General features: G+C 40.0%; 1 protein-coding gene across 1 annotated transcript in view; it reads right to left on the bottom strand.

Annotated features, from left to right (window-relative positions):
- MIA2 (melanoma inhibitory activity 2) overlaps nucleotides 1-11,899 on the bottom strand; it is a 16,647-nt gene extending 4,748 nt beyond the window's left edge. The window contains exons 1-4 of the mRNA XM_012658262.1: nucleotides 11,589-11,899; nucleotides 8,458-8,591; nucleotides 5,581-5,667; nucleotides 27-1,539 (exon numbers count right to left, since the gene is read on the bottom strand). Of these exons, the coding sequence (XP_012513716.1) occupies nucleotides 27-1,539; nucleotides 5,581-5,667; nucleotides 8,458-8,591; nucleotides 11,589-11,703 (1,849 nt within the window). The 5' untranslated portion in view covers nucleotides 11,704-11,899. The remainder of the gene's footprint in view (nucleotides 1-26; nucleotides 1,540-5,580; nucleotides 5,668-8,457; nucleotides 8,592-11,588) is intronic.
- Between the last annotated feature and the right edge of the window lie 9,758 nt (nucleotides 11,900-21,657).

Raw genomic sequence — 21,657 nt, 5'->3', positions numbered from 1 at the left:
TATATCATAGATATTTTCATACCAACCTGACTCACTGTAACTGCTTTCCAACATCATAACTTTCATATTATCTATGGGATAATTTTCAGTTGAAAACTCTTCTGTTTCGTCATTTTCAACCACATTATTTTGATCCAATGTCTGTGCAGGAAATGACAATTCTGTTTCCTTTGGAATGTTCTGAAAGCTCCAAGGGTTATACAAGAACTTTTTCAGATATGGCAAGGTATCAGAATCATCTGTTTTCTCTAAGACTCTTTTCTTATCTATTTGATCTTCTGTTTCCATAATCTTTATCATTTGTATTTCTTGTTCCTTATAAGGGTCAAATTCACTTGCTGTAGGATACTCACGTTTATCTCCTCCACCATCTTCTTTATTTTTTCCATCATCTGATATAATTTTATCTTCATTGGCATAGGCAAAGCCCAGTATACGAAAACCAAAATCAAACCAACTTGGCTTGAGAATTGAGCTGTCATTTGTGATTATATCTGGTTTTTCTGTTAATATTTCTGTACATGGAACTGTGGCTTCTTCATCAGATGATATGGAATTCGGAACATCTTGTAGTGGTGGATTGCCTTCTTTGGACAATAATTCAAGCTCCGTATCCTCATCTCCAAACCCTTCTTCATCAGATGATATGGAATTGGGAACATCTTGTAGTGGTGGATTGCTTTCTTTGGACAATAGTTCAAGCTCCGTATCCTCATCTCCAAACCCTTCTTCATCAGATGACATGGAATTCGGAACATCTTGTAGTAGTGGATTGCCTTCTTTGGACAATAATTCAAGCTCCGTATCCTCATCTCCAAAACCTTCTTCATCAGATGATATGGAATTGGGAACATCTTGTAGTGGTGGATTGCTTTCTTTGGACAATAATTCAAGCTCTGTATCCTCATCTCCAAACCCTAAATAACTTGTAAATCCACCACCAAACCAACCAGTGGCTTGAGGTTTAAGAATGTGCTCTGACTCAGAGGCTAGTTCAGACTGTTTCTTTGGCACTGAATCAAGTTCTGATCCAGGTTCTTTCTTTTGTTCTGTTTGGTGCATACCATTATTTAATTCCTCTAGGTCATTCTTATCTTCCACTGCTATTTTTCTGCTGTGAAATGAGCTTTCTTGTACAGGTTCAATGACTGATTCAAAAGCCTTCTCTTCAGCTTGTTCACTTCCCAATCCAAACCATCCTGTCACTTCAGGCACAGCTGAGGATGGTGGGACATGATCCTCTTCTGGAATATGATCCTGTTCCACTCTTTCAGCTTCTACTTCTTCCCAGTCTTTTGATTCACTGGTACTTCTGATATCTTCAGGAGCCTCTGATGCTGGGAATTGGTCTTCAAACAAAGTACTTCCAGAAGTTGCATAAAATCCAGATTCTATCTGAAAATCATTTTCATATTTACTAAATTTTTGATCTTTATTTTCTTCATATGTGTATATATTTTCACCATTATCACTGTTTAACTCACTATCTTCATTTTCAAATGTGTAGCTTGCTCCAAGAAGACAAAGAAAGTCAGATTCCTAAAAGGAAAAAAATATGATTGACATAAATGCACTAAAGCTCCTTGTTTCTTCCTGAGTTATTTAAAATGAATTACTATGATTTTCCCAAGACCACACAACTAGCTCAACAGCAGAGCAAAAACCGAAATCAAATCTTCTAATCTCAAACACTTGTATCACAACTGACTTCTAGAGGTTAATGATCTAAACCTAAATGAAAATAAAACTCCTTTTTCATTATGGTTTATTTGTTATTAAATAGTTGCAAAATCTGAGAAGCAGAGACAATCAATGCTTTGATTTGCAAATAAACTCTGATGAAAAGGCATGCATATCTACAAAATCTTATACCTCCTGAGAGTATACTGACTTGGCACATGTATCTGTATAGTGATTTGAGGAAGGTGCTATGGCTTGAATATGTCCTCAAAAACTATGTGTTGGAAACTGGATACCCACTACAACAGTGTTGGGAAGTGAGACCTAATGGGAGGTGATTAGGCCATAAGGACAGAGCAAATGGATTAATTCCATTATTGTAGAAGTGGGCTCAGTATCACAGGAATGGGTTCCTTATTAAAGGATGAGTTCAGCCCCCTCCTGCTCTTTCTCTCTCTTGTCATCTTGCCTTCTTCTACCATGGGATAACACAGCAAGAAGCCCCTCATCAGAAGCTAGCGCCTTGATATTGGACTTCCCAGCCTTCAGAACTGTGAGAAATAAATTCTTTTCTTTATGAGTTATCCAGTCTCTGGTATTCTCTTATAGCAGCACAAATGAACTAAGGCAGAGGGAAATTACACAGAATATGGTTACAGCTCAAACAGACCAGAGACTCTAAACCATGAAGACTCGATTAAAGATTGCACTAAAACATTTAGACTTCTTTTATTGAGATGTTGCATACAGCCAATGGAAGTGGGGATCTTCTTGCTCTTCTCACAGAATAAGCAAATTATTAAGAAGAAAAATGATGAAGACACACTTTTTTAATCTAAAGGTCATAAATAGTGATATGTGCTGCTTTTTGGACATTACCATTATGAAATGAGAATAAAGTTCAGGGTTTTAAAAACTAAACTTCAGAATTGCAATTTTATAGTATGTGTTTGGCACTGCAATCTAGTGAGTGATTAAGAACACTCTGGAGTCAAACCTTTGGGTTCAACTCCTGACCCTGCCATTTACTAACTCTGTGACCTTGGGTAAATTATACAACCTTTCTATGCCTCAGTCTCCTCATCTGTAAAATGGGGATAATGACAGAGCCTACTTTATAGGGGTGTTCTGAGGATTAAATGAGACAAGTACTTAGAATATTAACTGTTTCTAGTAAACACTAGCTTAGCCCAGTCCAAAGTTACACTACCGCAGAGGCAGCCAGTATTATAGTGGTAAAAGGCTGAACCCTCTTGTCTTAGGACAACTCTGAAGGGCCATCCTAACTTCAGGGCTTCTTATGGAATGAACGGAGACTTTGTAGCAACTGCATCACAGTTCAACTTCTCAGTCTGCGCAATTGTGCTTTTTCTTTTGTTTCCTCACAAGTATTATTCCCCAGAGTATTTCTCAGTAAACTTCTTGGATGCAAAGATTCTTCTTGGTGTCTCTTTCCCAGGGAACTTATTATTTATTTATTTTTATGACAGCTGAGGGCTAAGGGACCAGGGAACTTGACATAAGAATGTGAGGCATCTGTGTGCTTACTACGTGCCTGTGCCGTACTAGGTGCCGGGATTCTACAGTAATGAACAGCAAAAACTAATTGTAGGCTGGGCGAGGTGGCTCGTGCCTATAATCCCACACTTTGGGAGCCTGAGGGGGGAGGATCACTTAAGCTGAGGAGTTTGAGGTTGCAGTGAGCACTGATGATGTCACTGCACTCTAGCCTGGGCAACAGAGCAAGACACTGTCTCAAAAAAAAAAAAAAAGAAGAAGAAAATAAAGAAAGAAAAAGAAAAAAATATAATTGTAAATTGCAGTAAGTGCTACAGAGGAAAGAAACAAGAAGCTGTGCTTAAGAAGCAATAATTTAGGCCGGGCGCGGTGGCTCACGCCTGTAATCCTAGCACTCTGGGAGGCCGAGGCGGGTGGATCACTCAAGGTCAGGAGTTCGAGACCAGCCTGAGCAAGAGCGAGACCCCCGTCTCTACTAAAAATAGAAAGAAATTAATTGGACAGCTAAAAATATATAGAAAAAATTAGCTGGGCATGGTGGCGCGTGCCTGTAGTCCCAGCTACCTGGGAGGCTGAAGCAGGAGGATCTCTTCAGCCCAGGAGTTTGAGGTTGCTGTGAGCTAGGGTGATGCCATGGCACTCTAGCCTGGGCAACAGAATGAGACTCTGTCTCAAAAAAAAAAAAAAAGAGGCAATAATTTCTTTAGAGTCATCATGTAAGGCCTCTCAGAGGCACTTACTTTTACTTTTAATTTGCAAATCAGAATACTTTTTTCCACTTTATTGACGTATAATTTGGTATACAAAAAACTACACGGGCAGAGCATGGTGGTTCATGCCTGTAATCCTAGCACTTTGGGAGGCTGAGGTGGGAGGATCGTTTGAGCCCAGAAGTTTGAGGCCGCAGTGAGCTATGATGATGCCACTGCACTTTAACCTGGGCAACAGAGCAAGATCCTGTCTCAAAAAAAAAAAAATTGCACATAATTAATGTATATAATTTGATGAGTTTGGACAAATGTATACAATGGTGTTACCATCACCACAATCCAGGTGATAAACAAATCCATTGCTTCTAGAAATTTTCTAGGAGGCACTGATGTTTAAGCTGTGGCCTAAAACATTAAAACATAAGAAAGAACTAGCCCAAGTGAAGAACTTGGGGAAAACATTCCAACCAGAAGAAATAGCCTGTTTAGATCCCTGGGCTGGGAAAGAGCTCTGCCTATTCTAAGAACAGTCCAAAGGCCAGTTTGATCAGGAGCACATGAGTGAGGGGAGAGTGGCAGGAGACAGGGTTAGCAAAGTGGCAGGAGCAGATCATGTGGGCCTGTGAGGCCAGGGTAAGGAGTTTGGGCTTTATTCCAGGTCCAGTGAAAACCCATTAAAAGTTTTTAACCAAAGCAATGACATGATCTAATTTTTTGTTTTTATTTTAGCTTTCACAAGATCCATTGCTGTTTGGAGAAAGGGTTAGAAGAGGGCAAAAGTAGAGCCAAGGAGAACAGTTAGAAGGCTATTGTACTATTCTAATCAAGAGTCGATGGTGCTTTGGCTATGGTGAGAGTGGAAATGAAGATTAGAAAATATACTCCAGCTATATCTTAGAGATAGAACTGACTGTACCAATTATTATACAGTAAATGGACAGCTAATCCCAGAGTTTGTGCTGGGAAAGAGCCAGGATATAGACAGTTTGTTTAACTAGACAGACTGGCTTCACACTGACCTCATTTAAGGTAAGTTGGCTTAACCTGGAATCTGAATTAAATGGGCTATTCAAATGGCTATTCAAATTCATATATTGAAAAGTCCCCTTTCTTAGATTCCTTTTCTTATTATCAAGCCCAACATTATCAAGCTCATTAAAAACTCCAACAGCAAAAGAGGTTGTATAGACATGAGACCTAGGGAAACTAGGGGAAATAAACTTGGTCCTGTAGGACAATAACATTAGTAATAATATCTAACACACAGCACTTACTAAGTGCTGTTCTATCTACATCATATATACTCATTTATTCCTCAATAAATTTGAGGTAGCACTATCTTACATTCAACACCCCCATTTTACAGATGAGGAAATTGAGTCATACCAGGCTAGTAAATGGCTGAGTCTGGCTTTGAACTCAGTCCATCTCCAGAATCCATGCTCCTAACCACTAGACTCTACTCCTAGTCTGTTAATTGTTCAGAAAGCATCAATTTTGTCTTACCTAATTTTATTCACATACTCAAACTATTCCTAGTGTAAATTCTCAGACCAACTATTTTATTAATTTACTATACAAGGTACATAACCAATGGACATTTACACCAAGGAAAACAGTTTAAGCCAATACATTTTAAACTCAATTAATAACTGAGAATGAATTTACTCACTTTAGTTGATATTTGAACTTCCTCAGATATAAACACCTCTTCAAGCTGGACTGCATCTCTGGGAAAATATCCAAAGTCCTTCCCTTTCTATCAGAATGATGAACAAAGATTATCAAGGAAGAGAGATCAAAACAATAATAACTCTTGAGCCTAATTTGGTTCCTCTGTCCTTGGTTTTTACCTACTCCAAATCACAAACTTTAATTGACTATCAATTGCCATCTAAAAGAAAGTGAGTGAAATCATGTTCTTTTGTTATTCAAAAGAACAGCATTAATTTAAGGGAACAAAGAGCCAAACTGTAAAATGCCACTGTTTCAAACTTCAGAAGGAAAACCAGTCCACCTACTCATTTTCTTCTTTTTACTGTTCTTTATGGCCTTCCTTGTCCAGGTGAACCACAGACTACACCAGTTGAACAGGAATATCAAGAGGCCAGGCAATGGCAGCAGTAGCCAAGCTAGATGGAGCTGTGACATATTCAATGGTTTCAGGATGTTAAAATCAGATAAGAGGTTTAAACTCTAAAAGGCCACAGATGGATTCATCAAGATAGTAAATGTCCACCAGTCCTCTAGGGAGGGTTTGGTTCCATTCACTTTTCTGGGGCTACCTTAGTAACAAACATCCTCTTTTTTTGTTTTTTTTTTTTTGAAACAAGAGTCTGGCTCTGTTGCCCAGGCTAGAGTGCCATGGTGTCAGCCTAGCTCACAGCAACCTCCAACTCCTAGGCTCAAGCGATCCTCCTGCCTCAGCCTCCTGAGTAGCCGGACTACAGGCACAAGCCACCACACCCGGCTAATTTTTTGTTTCTACTTTTAGTAGAGATGGGGTCTCTCTCTTGCTCAGACTGGTCTCAAACTCCTGACCTCAAACAATCCACCCTCCTCGGCCTCCCACAGTGCTAGGATTAAGGCGACCGCACCTGGCCACAAACGTCCTCTTAACCCAGTTCAAACACACCCAGAATGTCTCCTGAGAGTGAAGACTTCACATAACCACTTTCAATTTCCTATCCCTGTTAACATTTTTTATCATAGCTCACTGTAACCTCAAACTATTGGGCTCAAAGTGGTCCTCCTGCCTCAGTCTCCCAAGTAGCCAGGACCCTAGGCACGTGCCACCACACTCAGCTAATTTTTTTTTCTTTTTAATCACTTTTTAAGACTAGTCAAGTGCAGTAGTGAGGAGGGAGGAAAGTAGTAGAACAAGGAGTTCAATCTGTAACTGACTGTGAACAATCTAATGAGATAACTCACTACCTTCGGACCAGTCTAATTTTTGAAAGTTTTTATAGAGACGAGGGTCTCTCTGCATTGTCCAGGCTGGTCTCAAACTTCTGGCCTCAAGTGATCCTCCCACCTTGGCCTCCCAAAGTGCTGGGATTACAGGTGTGAGCCACCACCCCAGCCCCCTGTTAAATTTTAAAGAACATTTTAGTCCTCTGATCCAGCACCATTATACCTCAATTGCAATTCTTCCAACTCCCCAGTTGCTACAACTATTTGGAAACTAACAGCCTGTGGGTCCTCAGTATGGTTCCTTAAACAGCTATCCGCAGGAACTTAAATACCAAATGCGCAAAGCTAAGGGTGCCTGAAACTTCACCCTGGCTCCACACATTAAACACTGCTTTTGTGTGAAACTATTATTTTACACATAGCAAACAAGAAAGAATGCTTTCTTTGCTTCTTATGACACCTACTGTATCATTTTTCTTACAGCTGAATGGGATGCCTCCAATGCATATAAGACAGAGACTGGCATTATTTGTAAAGTGCCCTATGCAGTAAGGAAACTTGGGAGTTGTAGAAGCCAGGCAAACAATTCTGACCAGTGACAATCAGAAGTTCAACACAGTCCCTGATGGGAAAAGCAGGATTTCATATAGAATCTGCTCCTTCAAATAGTGACCACAGAGGCTACACAAGGGAGATCTGATGCACAGGTGATATGGGAATGATGTATGTATCAGGTTGGCCACGCTTGTTCAGCCTGGAACTAAATTACTTCTCATAACGTCTTTTCATTATAAACAAATAGTGATACAATCCAATACATAAACCTTTTCTAACTGAAAACATTAATCATTAATTTTCCTATGTTGTATATTCAGAGATGATTCAAGCTTCTAGGAATCTCAGTGTACTAGGACTTTGGGCCAAATAAAGGTTTCTCCCAGTTGTTATTTTTTTCCATGAAAAATTCATATGCCTAGCTTCCCTAGGCTACCAACCTTCCTGAGGATCTCTTGAATAATAACTCAGCTTTTGACTTGCTCAGGAAAACATGTCTTTTAATCTGATTAACTAAAACATCCAAATCTCTCCAAAACTTGACCATTTGCAGCACCAAAATATGGCTGGGGCTGACTAGCCATCCCATAATTTCCATCAGCACCCCTAAAGTCTCTCCAAATATATTTTAAAAATCTAATTTTAAAAACTATGTATTCTGGGCTGGGTGCGGTGGCTCACGCCTGTAATCCTAGCACTCTGGGAGGCCAAGGCGGGAGGATCACTTGAGATGGGGAGTTTGAGGTGGCAGTGAGCTATGATGGCACCACTGCACTCCAGCCTGGGCGACAGACCGAAACCCAGTCTTAAAAACAACAACAATAAAAACGCATGCTATGTAAAAATAGTTTCCGGGCATTCTCTTAGCCCAACCAGACTACCTTCCCAAAAGCCTCTTTTACAGAAATTTTGGAACCACCACTGAACACGAGCATTTTTTTGTTTGTTTAAATATGGTAAGGGTTTTTAATATTTATACAGTGCTTTGAAATTCTTAAAGTTACCTTAAAGATGATAAGCCAGTATCCTTGTGCAAGTTGGTCATTTATTTTGCATTCAATTTTTAAAACTAGATACTTACACTTCCCGCCCACAAATCTTCCCTTTCTCCTGCAAGTTTAACATAAACAGATATCTCTTCTCCTTTAGTGAAGTTCAGGTATCGGCAGTCAGGTCCTCTGTAATCTCTCGTGGCTGAGACTCTGCTCATTAAAGCTATGTGAACATGTAAAGAAAAACTTACACACTTTAGATTAAAATATTATTTCTGCTCCTTCCATCTTGCCCTTCTCCAATCCATCCTACATATTAATATTTCCAAATGCTAATTTCTTTATATCATTTATGGCCTCAAAAGCCTATATACACTTCCCACTGCACACAGAATCTAAGCTAAGCTTTTAGGCTTGGTATCCAAGGCTTTCCGTAACCTTGTCCCCTTTCCCTATTTAAAAGGATCACCTTGCTGGGCTGGCACCTATAATCCTAGCACTTTGGGAGGTCAAGGCGAGACGATAGATTGAGGCCAGAAGTTTGAGACCAACCCAGGCAACACAGTAAGACTCTGTATCCACAAAAAATTTAAAAATTAGCCGGGCGTGATGGCTCGTGCCTGTAGTCCTACCTATTTGAGAGGCTGAGGTGGAAGGATTCCTAGAGCCCAGAAATTTAAGGTTGCAGTGAGCTATGACGATGCCACTGCACTCTAGCTGGGGCAACAGAGTGAGACTCTGTCTTTAAAAAAATAATAAAATAGCGGTGGCTCACGCCTGTAATCCTAGCTCTCTGGGAGGCCAAGGCGGGCGGATTGTTTGAGCTCAGGAGTTCGAAACCAGCCTGAGCAAGAGCGAGATCCCGTCTCTACTAAAATTAGAAAGAAATTAATTGGACAACTAAAATTACATAGAAAAAACTAGCCAGGCATGGTGGCGCATGCCTGTAGTCCCAGCTACCTGGGAGGCTGAGGCAGGAGGATCGCTTGAGCCCAGGAGTTTGAGGTTGCTGTGAGCTAGGCTGACGCCACGGCACTCACTCTAGCCTGGGCAACACAATGAGACTCTGTCTCAAAGAAAAAAATAAATAAATAAAAGAAAAGAAAAGAAAAGAAAATGACCTCCTCCTATTCCTATTCTTACACCTATTCCTTTACACAGACTCAGGGCTATAATCAAGCTTGTTTATCAATTGTCCCTGGAATATGTCATTATCATTCTCTAGTCTATAGGGAAGGAAAAGATAATCAGTTTTCTTTCTGCCACCTAGTATATTCTAAGTATTATGATAAGCACGTTCATATTTTTATTTTATTAAATCCTCAAAACAGATCTATGAGATAAATAGTTTCATCTCAGTCTAACAAATGAGCTTTCAGCTAAGGCTCAGAGGGCTGGTCACACAGTTCTGGTGGAGCCCAATTTACACTGAGGTTCTTTTCACTGCAACATCCCCTTCCTTTTTCTGAGATTTTCTTTCTGCTCTCTCCTCAGCCTAGAAACCCTTCTGTCTCTCTTCATGCTTACCTCATGTCCTACTTCCTCTATGGGGCATCCTAACCATTTCAGCTTACTCCGATTGCCACTGCTCTCAATTTCAATATTACCTGTTATCCTTACTACATTGTATGACTGCTTACGGCTTAATATTTACCTGTCTTGTCATCATTCACTGGAATAAAAATTCCTGAAGGGCAAGAAACTTATCTTACATTTCATTTTATTCCTCTTAGATGCACAGCACACACTCACCCACCAGACCCAGCCCACAGTAGGCCAATAACTGAGAATGAATCATAGCCTCATATGCTAGATTCAGCTCGCCAATACACAAAGTAATATACATGCCATATTAGCTACTATAATTACACTAATGTGTAAAATAAAATGTTTTTATTAAGTCATGCAATTACAGTTAAAACAACATTATAAATTACTATAAATTTGAGTGTTCCTTTTCATGTTCTGCATCTGGCTCTAAGGATACTAAAATGAGGTTGAAATGCAGAGAAACAGAAAGATTATTGTTATTATAAAATATCATCTAGTAAACTTCTCCCCATATTAAATTACATATCCAAAATATTAAAGAAAGTGCTTACTCATAAAACTGTTACTTATAAATTATTTATGTTTATACTAATAATATTTTGCATTTTTAATTTACATGTTACAAATTAGAAATAATTTTCACATACTGGAATGACAGAATTTATTTAAAGCAACTCCAACATATTGGGATGCAATTTATTTTGCACCATAATGCTAATAACAGAAAATAAATTAAGTTTTTAAAGGGTAGAAGGGAAGGCCGGTGTGGTAGCTCATGCCTGTAATCCTAGCACTTTGGGAGGCTAAGGCCAGAGGATCTCTTGAGCTCAGGAGTTTGATACCAGCCTGAGCAAGAGTGAGACCCCGTCTCTACTAAAAATAGAAAAAATTAGCCAGGCGCAGTGGCACGAGCCTGTAGTCCCAGCTACTCTGGAGGCTGAGGCAGGAGGATCGCTTGAGCCCAGGAGTCTGAGATTGCAGTGAGCTATGATGATGCCACTGCACTCTACCCAGGGTGACAGATGGAAACTCTGTCTCGAAAAAAAACAAAAAACCACAATAGAATGAAAATTAATTTCTCTTTATAGTAGATAAAGGGAGATTTATATTCAGTGATATAAATAAAAATTATATTTGTATTCTAACAGTGATTTCAGTATTTTTACATAATAAACATAGAAATGATTAACATTTGCTAAAGTTTAGACAGAATAAATCATGATGGTTTGAAATAAAAACATTTTTTAGAAAACTCATGAAAATCAGAAAGTTCTGATTATGAAATGGAAACTAAAAGTAGAAGGACTTCCATAAATAAAGAACTATCAAATGGCTTGATGTCTTTTGTTGTATGAATCAATTGTATTTATGTTTAAAAAATAGTGAAAGGGCTGATTAATGTTCTTGAGGTATGGATTAATATTATTATAACTTCTGATATATTTCTTTCTATATCAGGCTGATCTTTGCCCTTTGTATTTTTATATTAGATACTATTACAAAATGCTTTGCTTCCACCATTTCTTTTTTATAACAAGCTACACTTTATAATTCTAAAAATTCTCAATGATATTAATGATCATTTTTATCACGCATGTCCAGAATAACATTTTATGTCATTTCAGAAGCTCAATTTAAGAGAAGAAGGAGGGGAAAAAAGCAAACTTACTTTCACATTCCAAGTCACCACATTTTTTAAGGTCTGCCAGCAGTTTTGTACCCTCCAGACACTTTGTCAGGGAAATAACCAAAAGAAGGATTCGGTGAACTTCAAGCTCCGCCATGCTAAAACAAGTGACCAGGAATCCCAAACGAAGTTTAAACCAATTGTCGAGGTTGTGGATATGCCAGTCAAAACAAGAGATATTCTACTCTCTTCACTAAATATAAGAGAAAAAGGTTTGAAGTTTTTTAAATCCCTTGATAACTACATTTTTCCATTGGCATACAGGTTTAATTTGAGGGACAAACACTCTCTGTTCTCAATCTGCAGTGTCAGGAATCCAAATAATACATAAGAGTTTAATAATTAACAAGGATTTTTAGTTGGACTAATGTCCCATGAAGATAGCCCGTGTAAAACTGTCTCACTTAAAGGCAGCTTGCATTTCACAGGGCAGACCTGAAACAGGCCTCCACAAAAAGGTAGTTACTTTCTGTTAAAATCTCCAGGTAGATTGATCAACAAGTACAAACCAAGTATTTGCTACATACAAATACCAGCTTCAATGGAGAAAGTATATAGTTATATGTAGGAACAGTAATAATTTATATTAAAAGTATGATTTGAAATATCATAATGAAAACTATTTGAAAAAATATTCCACTTTCATATTTAAAAACTCTTTATTGTTACTATGAAGTTAAACCTTACTGTATTTAGTTAGGAATAATCACTAAAATGTAATGAGTACTTACTATATTCCAGGTATTGTCTTAAGTACTTAAATATCTGATTTGATTTAATCTTCACACCAGCTCTCCATGGTAGGTAATATTATTCTTTGCTTCTCAGGCTGGTCTTGAACTCCTGGCTTCAAGCCCTCCTTTGTCCTCGGCCTCCCAAAGTGCTAGGATAACAGGTATGGGCCACCACACCCAGCCTGATTTTTTTAAAAAGTAAGCCAGACAATACAGAAAACTACAGAGAAGAAAGTGAATACCACCTGAAATTACATTGTATACTCCCACCGTATGGGGCAGCATTTTTATTTTTTCAGACATCTCTCTCCCTCTCTCTCTCTCCCTCTCTCTCTCTCTCTCTCTCTCTCTCTCTCTCACACACACACACACACAAACGCACACACACACTCTTTGCATATGAGGAAACTGAGGTGCACAGAGGTGGTTTAAATCACTTACCCAATGTCACATGGTGAGAGGAGAAGAAATCTAAACCTAGGCACTGTGACAGCCCACACTTGTAGCCACTGTGATTTACCATCAAAAATCAAGTCATCTGCCAAGGAAAGATACCTACCCTGCAACAATACTACTCCAGAAACAGCAGATAGAATATACTCCGTGTACTAAAAATTGTATGCATATTCCTATAAATGGAGAGAGAATGTGTGTGTATATGTGTGTGTGTGTGTGTGTGTGTGTGAGAGAGAGAGAGAGAGAGAGAGAGAGAGAGAGAGGGAGGGAGAGAGGAAGAGGGAGAGAGATGTCTGAAAAAATAAAAATGCTGCCCCATACGGTGGGAGTATACAATGTAATTTCAGGTGGTATTCACTTTCTTCTCTGTAGTTTTCTGTATTGTCTGGCTTACTTTTTTAAAAAATCAGGCCGGGTGCGGTGGCCCATACCTGTTATCCTAGCACTTTGGGAGGCCGAGGACGAAGGAGGGCTTGAAGCCAGGAGTTCGAGATCAGCCTGAATAACATAACAAGATCCTGTCACTACAAAAAAAAAAAAAAATAGAAAAATCAGCCCGATGTGGTGTGCATGCCTGTAGTTCCAGCTACTTGGAAGGCTGAGGCAGGAGGATGGCTTGAGCCCAGGAGTTTGAGCCGTGAGCTATGATGACACCACTGCAGTCTAGCCAGGGTGACAGAGCAAGACTCTGTCTCAAAAATTATAAAATAAAAAAATAAAATAAAATAATAAATAGTTATGAAAATCAAGTCATTTGAACATTGCCATTGCTCAAAAAGGATCAAAGCCCCATACTGGGATTTTTTTGGTAAAACACTAGATCTCAGTAGAATTTTGGAAACTACAGTTGTCCTATTTCAATCTTGTTAAATATTTTTCTAAGCCTTTCTTTGCTGTGCCTTTTCACTGTATTTGGGCATGCCAGGGTACATACAGTGTATAGGTTCAGAACCCAGCACTTGTATAACACCACACTCTCCTCTAGTGCCTGCCACAAATAAGACAAATACTCAGCACCTGAGTAAGCTAAAGTGACAGACTTTTGCTTTGAAGGTCCTAATTAAAGGATGTTTGTTTGCTTGCTTTCCAAAAACTATAGCAGTAGGAAGCCTGCTCTCTCAGAGCTAAGATTTTTACAAAAGAATCTGATAGAGCGTGCACTTGAGGATCATTTGGCTTGCAACAGAGCACTGCATAGTTGTATGCATGCACACACAAAAAGGTGTAGGTTAGTCTCTTGAATACCTTTACAAATCTATAAGCTATGTTTTCAAAGACATTTAAAGAAGGATCAGCTCTTCAGCTTCAAAATTTGGTGCCGGGTTATTTTTAAAATTTATATCACCATATCCAATATTAAATCAAGAACATTTAGTAATTAATGTAGTTTAACTATCCATGTGTTGTATTCAAAATTAATGACATTATAGAGAAATTCAGAAGTAATTAATTTAATCATTTTTTAGGTTAAGTACGACAAGAGCCTAGCAAAATTTAAATTTGTCTATTGATTGACCTGAGGGTGATTTGAGTCAATAAAAATTCTTGCCTAAGATACCAGCCTGGAGAGATTTGCTCCCACTAGAAATGCTCCCACACTCTTGCTACTTAATGCACTCAGATGATCTCATTTTATGTTCAGATCATTATTTAAATATGATTTAACAAGTTATCTGAAAATGTGATAGCATAATGTTGATTAACTGTCCCTAACAGAGCCACGTGAAGAGATGGTACATGTGAAAGGGACAAGAACGTTTAGTGAAAAGAAACCAAAGTGTGATTTTTCACTATAAAAAACAGTCATATTAACTAAGGCAGATATTCCCTAATTGTAGATGCATTTTGCAGGTTAAACATATCAATAGTCATCAAATATAATGCTAATACTGAGGAAGGTGTCATGGTAACATTAATCAGCCAGGAATACTAATTTGGAAGGCCTACAGCATTCTTTATAAACCATACGGGAGGTAAGAGTACCTACTGCGTAAAGCTGAAGGATGAATCATCAAAGCCATATGTGTTCAGTAACTTAGAGATAAAATCACAGGACAACCCTTTCCATGAGAATATAAAGACAGAATCATGAATGTTGCATTTCTGCTTGATGATGTTATTTCTGATACTACATAGTGTTCTCTTTTAGCACCTTAGATTTTCTAAAGTGGGAACATATTTCCTTCAACCATCTGGCTGTTACTCTGGCAGCTTATAGGACAGGGAAATTTGCTGGAAGGTGACTCACACCTGTAATCCCAGCACTTTGGGAGGCTGAGGCAGGAGAACCACTTGAGGCCATGAGTTCAAGACCAGCCTGGGCAATACAGAGACCCCCCATCGCTACCAAAAAAAAAAAAAAATAGCAGGGCATGGTAGTGCATACCTGTAATCCCAGTTACTCGGGAGGTTAAGGTGGGAGGACGACTTGAGGCTAGAAGTTCAAGGTTGTAGTGTGCTACCATCACACCACTGCACTCCAGCCTGGTGACAGAGCGAGCCCCTATCTCAAATAAATAAATAAATAAATAAGAAAGAGAAATTTAACTCAAAGTTACTTGGGATAAGCATAACTGATTAAGTTAGGGTAGAGCCCTTGGAAACAGTTGCTGTGGTAGACCGGTGTAAAGTAAGACAAGGCCCAGGAGAGACTGAGATTCAAACTTGTGTGGAAGATGTGCAGACGGCCCCCCACATCCCCTCTCCAAGGAAGGACTTTCTGCCCAGCTACAGGGAGGGCAGCAGTTAGCAGACAGCCTCTGCTGGCAGATATGTCGGGGTCTGCCTCAGCTGCAGAGATCCACCTTACCCAAGACCACCCCAACCTGGGTGATCTAGTGAGTCTAGTGAATAAACAAGGGGGTACAAAGGCAGGATCATTTCAACCTAATGTGGAACAACCACATTTCTCATCCAGGGCTTCCTTTTGGGTTGACCGAGGCTTTGTAGGGAATTGCATTGTAATTTGGCTTTCCCCTCTGCCCAATCCTGCTATCGCCCTCTTCCTTTCACAGGTGTTGATCGCTTGAATCCCAAACTCCCATCTCATCATCTGCCTCTAGGGGACTCAACCTCATAAGCTGGCGATCCATAGGCACAAAAAGAGGAGGCGGTGGAACATGCACATTTTGATCCACCATTTGTGCTAGTCACGCCATGGCTACTCTTATGTTTGTTGTTTTTGTGTTGCTGAAGGCCATGTTGTAATTCTACCTACTTCTTCTCATTCTATCTGAATCAGTGCGTTCTGCCAGGAAACAGATGGACATTCAATTTTGAGGGGATGGCACTTCTCAATGATCGAGGAGTATTTAATGAAAAGACTACTCACAAAAGTGTGGGCAGGGTTAAAGGAAATCAACAAGGGATGTAACATCCCCAGGCATGAAGGAGTGGTGACTGCTGCCTGGAGAGAACTATAGGAGAGGGCTGCCCAACAGGAACTTGAAGTCTTCTGTAAAGGAACTCAGTCAAAAGGACCTCATTCTGCTTCCACCTTCTGATCTGATGGTGCTTCCCACTGACCAAAGCCAGCAAAAGGCTAGCAAATAAGGGATCACTTTGAAGATGTTTTCAAGATCCATGTTTCTTGGACACAGAGTAGAATGGCAAAAAGTGAAGAGTGGATTAGGAGAAGCAAAAAAAAAAATACCCCACACAATGTCATTATTCCTTCACTGGGTGTTTTAGGTAATAGTATGCAACATTCTCTATATCCAAGATAGTATGTGTGTAATATTTGCTAATCAGGGAAACGGGATTGATTAATCTCATCAATAGCTAGGAAAGGAAATTAATGTTTGTTGAGCACCAACTTTGAACCAGTGAGCTTAATATTTCACATACAAATCTCACCTTTCAGGGTAGGTTTTATTTTTTGAATGCCCATGATGTGTCAGGCTCTCCGCTAGGGACTGGAGATAGAGGAGTAAACAAGGACAAAGTCCTTGCTTTCATGAACCTTGCATGCTAATAAGAGACAGATGAGAACAAGTAAACAAATGAACAAGATAACTTCAAGTGGTGATAAGGTATTATGGAGAAAATTGTCTGCTAGGTAAGGTTGTCAGGGAAAGCATCTCTGAAGGATGACATTAGACTTAAGATGAGGGGATAGAGAGACGGAATATTCTATGCAGAGGGAAGAATTAATGAGGAAGCCATCCTTCATTGTCTGAAGCTTCATTACCCCAGATTTAAAGAAAATGTGGAGGAGGCATACAGGTGCATTCCAGTATGTCGGAAATATGGCCTTATGGTGAAAACTAACTCGACCTGTATATTCAAGACACATAAAGGTAAGTGGAGAGTAATAGAAGATGAAGTAGGAGAAGCAGACAAGAACTCAATCATAAAGGGACTTTTGGCAATGGAAGTCTGGAGTGGGAGTTTTATTCTAAGCGCAGTGGGAAGTCATAGGAAGTTTTAAGGAAGGGAATGATGTGATTTGTGTTTTTATCATATAATTTCACTTTTACACTTTGCTAACTCCTACTTATTCTTCAGGTCTCTTACGGTAAAATCACTTAATAAATATTATCCATCAATAACTTCTTTTTCTGGACACAGGGTCTCACTCTATTGCCAGGGTTAGAGAGCATTGGTGTCACCAGAGCTCACTGTAACCTCAAACTCCTGGGCTCAAGATATCCTCTTACCTCAGCCTCCCAAGTAGCTGGGACTGCAGGTATGCACCACCATGCTTGGCCAATTTTGCTTCTTATTTTTGTTTTGTTTTTTTTTTGCTTTCCCCTACCCTAATTTTTTTTTTTTTTTTTTGAGACAGAGTTTCACTCTTTTTGTCCGGACTAGAGTGCCGTGGCGTCAGCCTAGCTCACAGCAACCTCAAACTCCTGGGCTCAAGCAATCCTTCTGCCTCAGCCTCCTGAGTAGCTGGGACTACAGGCACATGCCACCATGCCCGGCTAATTTTTTCTATATATTTTTAGTTGTCCAATTAATTTCTTTCTATTTTTAGTAGAGACGGGGTCTCGCTCTTGCTCAGGCTGGTCTCGAACTCCTGAGCTCAAACAATCCGCCCGCCTCGGCCTCCCAGAGAGCTAGGATTACAGGCGCTAATTTTTATATTTTTTGGTAGAGATGAGGTCTCACTTGTTGCTCAGGCTCATCTTGAACTCCTGGTCTCAAGCAATCCTCCTGACTTGGCCTCCCAACATGCTAGGATTACAGGTGTGAGCCACCACACCTGGCCTCACTCAATAACTTTTTACTGAATGAATGAAAGAATACATGAATGAATAAATAAACGAACTAATTTCTTTCCCAAGAGCAAGTTATACCTCATGACTAAATGAAATTCTATATTCAGCTCAACTGATCTCTCTCATTTCAAAAAGAAATTCAATTATTTCTTTTGAGTAAACTTTTTCTTCTGTAAAAAAAGAATGAAAACCAGCTTTTCCCATATTTATCTTTCTCATCAGATTAATATTAGCTGTAGGCCGGGCATGGTGGCTCACGTCTGTAATCCTCACATTCTCGGAGGCCTAGGTGGGAGGATCGCTTGAGGTCAGGAGTTCGAGACCAGCCTCAGCAAGAACGAGACCCCCGTCTCTACTGAAAAAAAAAGAAAGAAAGAAAGCAATTAGCCGGGAGGGGTGGCGCATGCCTGTAGTCCCAGCTACTTGGGAGGCTGAGGTAGGAGGACTGCTTGAGCCGAGAAGTTTGAGGTTGCTGTGAGCTAGGCTGACGCCACGGCACTCTAGCCCAGGCAACAGAGAGTATCACAATAAATAAATAAATAATCTTTGCAAGATAAAACTCCAAGAAATGTTCCCTTTGAGCCTTTCCACCAGTCCAAAGTTGAGAATGCTTAAACAACTAGACATATCTTGGTGCCTTTTTGTCATTAGTCAGGAGAAGGATCAATTACACAAATCTGACATTGAGCCTACAAAAGGAAATGCAAAATAAAAATCAATTGTTAGACTCATCGAATGTAATTGAAATTCATTTGGAAAAAAAAGAACTGCTTTTAAAGATGTTGTTCCGCACAAAAATAATTTCCATGACTCATTCTGGTCCCAATTCATCGCTAGGCAACTTCATCTGCTTTTACAGAACTGTCCTCCAACTAGGCTCCTGATGAAGGGGTGGCAGAAAGGGGCGATGGAGAGGGAGGATGGGAAGCAACAGGAAGGTGAGCAAGGGAGGAGCAACAGAAGCCCCAGTCTCTGCAGCCCGAATGAGGTGGGGTGGCAAGTGGGCCTGGAGATGAGAAGGACCCAGCAGGTGGTGCTCTCATTCAGGCACAGATATTTATTCTTCTCTTCAGCCGGTATCTGCAGGATAACACTCAGTGACCCTACAACCAGGCCCATGAAAAAATTTCAGTGACACCTATATGTTTTTTATAATCCTCTCCCTTAACTAACTACTTGACCTTTTGAGTTATTTCCCAGAAACAGCAGATTTTCTGCAAGACAAAGGGGCTGAGATTCTGAAGTTCCCTGGGCAGAGTTCCTGATGCCAAGATTCACTTGCCCCCACAACCCGCCCCTAATGCACGCAGCCCCTTGTTAGTTATACCACAAACCTGCCCCAAGGCATGTGGCCCCTCCTGTAAAAAAGCCCATGATCTCCGTTAGTAGCAAAGACAGATTTGAGGCAACTTCCTCCATTCTCCTGGCAGGACAAGAAGTCTGTCATGATCCTTGTTGGTATAATTGGATCTTTGTGCAAGGAGCAACTAGACCTAGGCCAAAACCCCTTTGTGGTTTCAACAACCCAACGCACACAAGCCTACTATTTCATTTTAACAACAAAATGTACTCTAACCTCAAGAATAAACATATGATACCGTTTTTTTAAAATGATGCCAATAGTCTTTATCATCTTTCTTAAGCTGCAATAATGCAGTACTTCTCAGTTTTAATTTTTTAATTTCTTTTCCGGGGAGGGGGCGATAAAAAAAAATTTTTTTTCCTCAAGCATATGATATCATTTTAATTCATCGAACTGTTAATGATTAACAACATACTACTGTTGTTGTTGAAGACAACAACAAATCATTTGAGACAGTGCTTTCCAAAGGCTTTGACCACCAACAAGAATTACTCCACCAAATCCACTATAATTATACTACTAAATACAACCATCCTTTTAGCCTCAGGAATAACCATGACTTGACTTCACAATAGCTTCATGGAAGGCAATTGCACAACAAATGCCTCAAGCATTTTTTTTAATTACTATTACCTTAGAAATTTATTTTACATTTCCTCAAACACTGCTATAGCTTGGATGGATAGCCCCTCCAAATCTCATGTTGAGATTTGTTCCCCAGTGTTGCAGGTGGGGCATAGTGGGAGGTGTTTGGGTCATGGGGACAGATCCCTCATAAGCGGCTTGGTGCCTTCCCCTGCAGTAAGGAGCGAGTTCTGGCTCTGTTACTTCTCATGAGATCCGATTGTTAAAAATAGTCTGGCTCCTCCTTCTCTATTGCTCCTTCTCTTGCCATGTGACATGCCTGCTCCCCCTTCACTTTCCACCTTGATTGGAAGCTCCCCGAAGTCCTCACCAGAAGCAGATGCGGGTGCCATGCTTCTAGTACAGCCTGTAGAACCATGAGCAAAATAAACCACCTTTATGCAGTCTCAGGTATTCCTTTATAGCAGCACAAACCAGACTAACACAAACACTATTTACCATTTATGATGTGTGATATTATGATTTTACATACATACAAATGATTATAATTTTATACACACACACACACACACACACACACACACATACATATTGGTTCTCATCCATGGTTCCTGGCTCATAACTTCCATATCACTTATTAACGCCTTTTGTTATAATGCTGAGGTGTTTTAGGCCTCAGGAAACAAGAATCTCTCTCTCTAACCTTCTCCTGTCCTCCTTTCACCTGCCCAAGGCAGGACTCTAATATGATTGTGGGTCAAAAAACCCTCATTCCAGAGAGGGTCCTGCTCCATACACTGAAGGAAGGAATGCTACACAGGCCAAAAAAAAAAAAAAAAAAGTCTGAACAGGAAGGCCTTGCTAGGTTTAGATTATACTCTTTTTGTCCAATCACATTTCTACACAGTTGTCAATCATGCCCATCCATTAAAGTCTCCATAAAAGGCCCCAAAGGCAGTGTTTGGAGAGCTTCCAGATAGCTGAACATGGGGAGGTTCTTGGATGGTGGGGTGCCTGGAAAGAGCATGGAAGCTCCGTACCCCTTTCCCTATACCTTGCCCTAAGCATCTCTTCATCTGTATCTCTTGTAATATCCTTTGTAATAAACCAATAAAGTTTATTGGTTCTGTGAGCCACTCCAGAAAATTAATTGAACCCAAAGAGGGGGTTGTGGGAACCCCAACTTGAACCCAGTCAATCAGAAGTTCTGGACTTGTCTAAAATTGGGGGCAGTCCTGGGGACTGAGCCCTCAACCTTTGGGATCTGACACTATCTCCAGGTAGATCGTGTTGGAATTGAATTAGAGCACACCCAGTTGGTGTCCACTACAGAACTGATTGCTTGCTCACTGGTTTGGAGAAATCCCCATGTATCTAGGAGACATAGAAGAAGTGTGATGATTGTCGTAGTATGAGAACACAGTTTGAGTTTTTCCAAACAGGTGTGTATGAGTCTACATTTTTCCTTACGACAAGATTTCAAAGAACAACTTTCTTAAGTATATGTTTCCTCCATCAAGTAATATTTTACTGTACATCAAGTCATCAATATCCAGAGCAATTTTTACTGACTTATGAAACTTCCATGGGCCGGGCACGGTGGCTCATGCCTGTAATCCTAGCACTCTGGGAGGCCGAGGCGGGTGGATCGCTCAAGGTCAGGAGTTCGAGACCAGCCTGAGCAAGAGCAA

Source organism: Propithecus coquereli, unplaced genomic scaffold (assembly GCF_000956105.1).
Source record: "Propithecus coquereli isolate 6110/MARCELLA unplaced genomic scaffold, Pcoq_1.0 Scaffold116, whole genome shotgun sequence".
Classification (NCBI taxonomy): Eukaryota; Metazoa; Chordata; class Mammalia; order Primates; family Indriidae; genus Propithecus; species Propithecus coquereli.
This window is presented reverse-complemented; position numbering and strand designations above follow the sequence as displayed.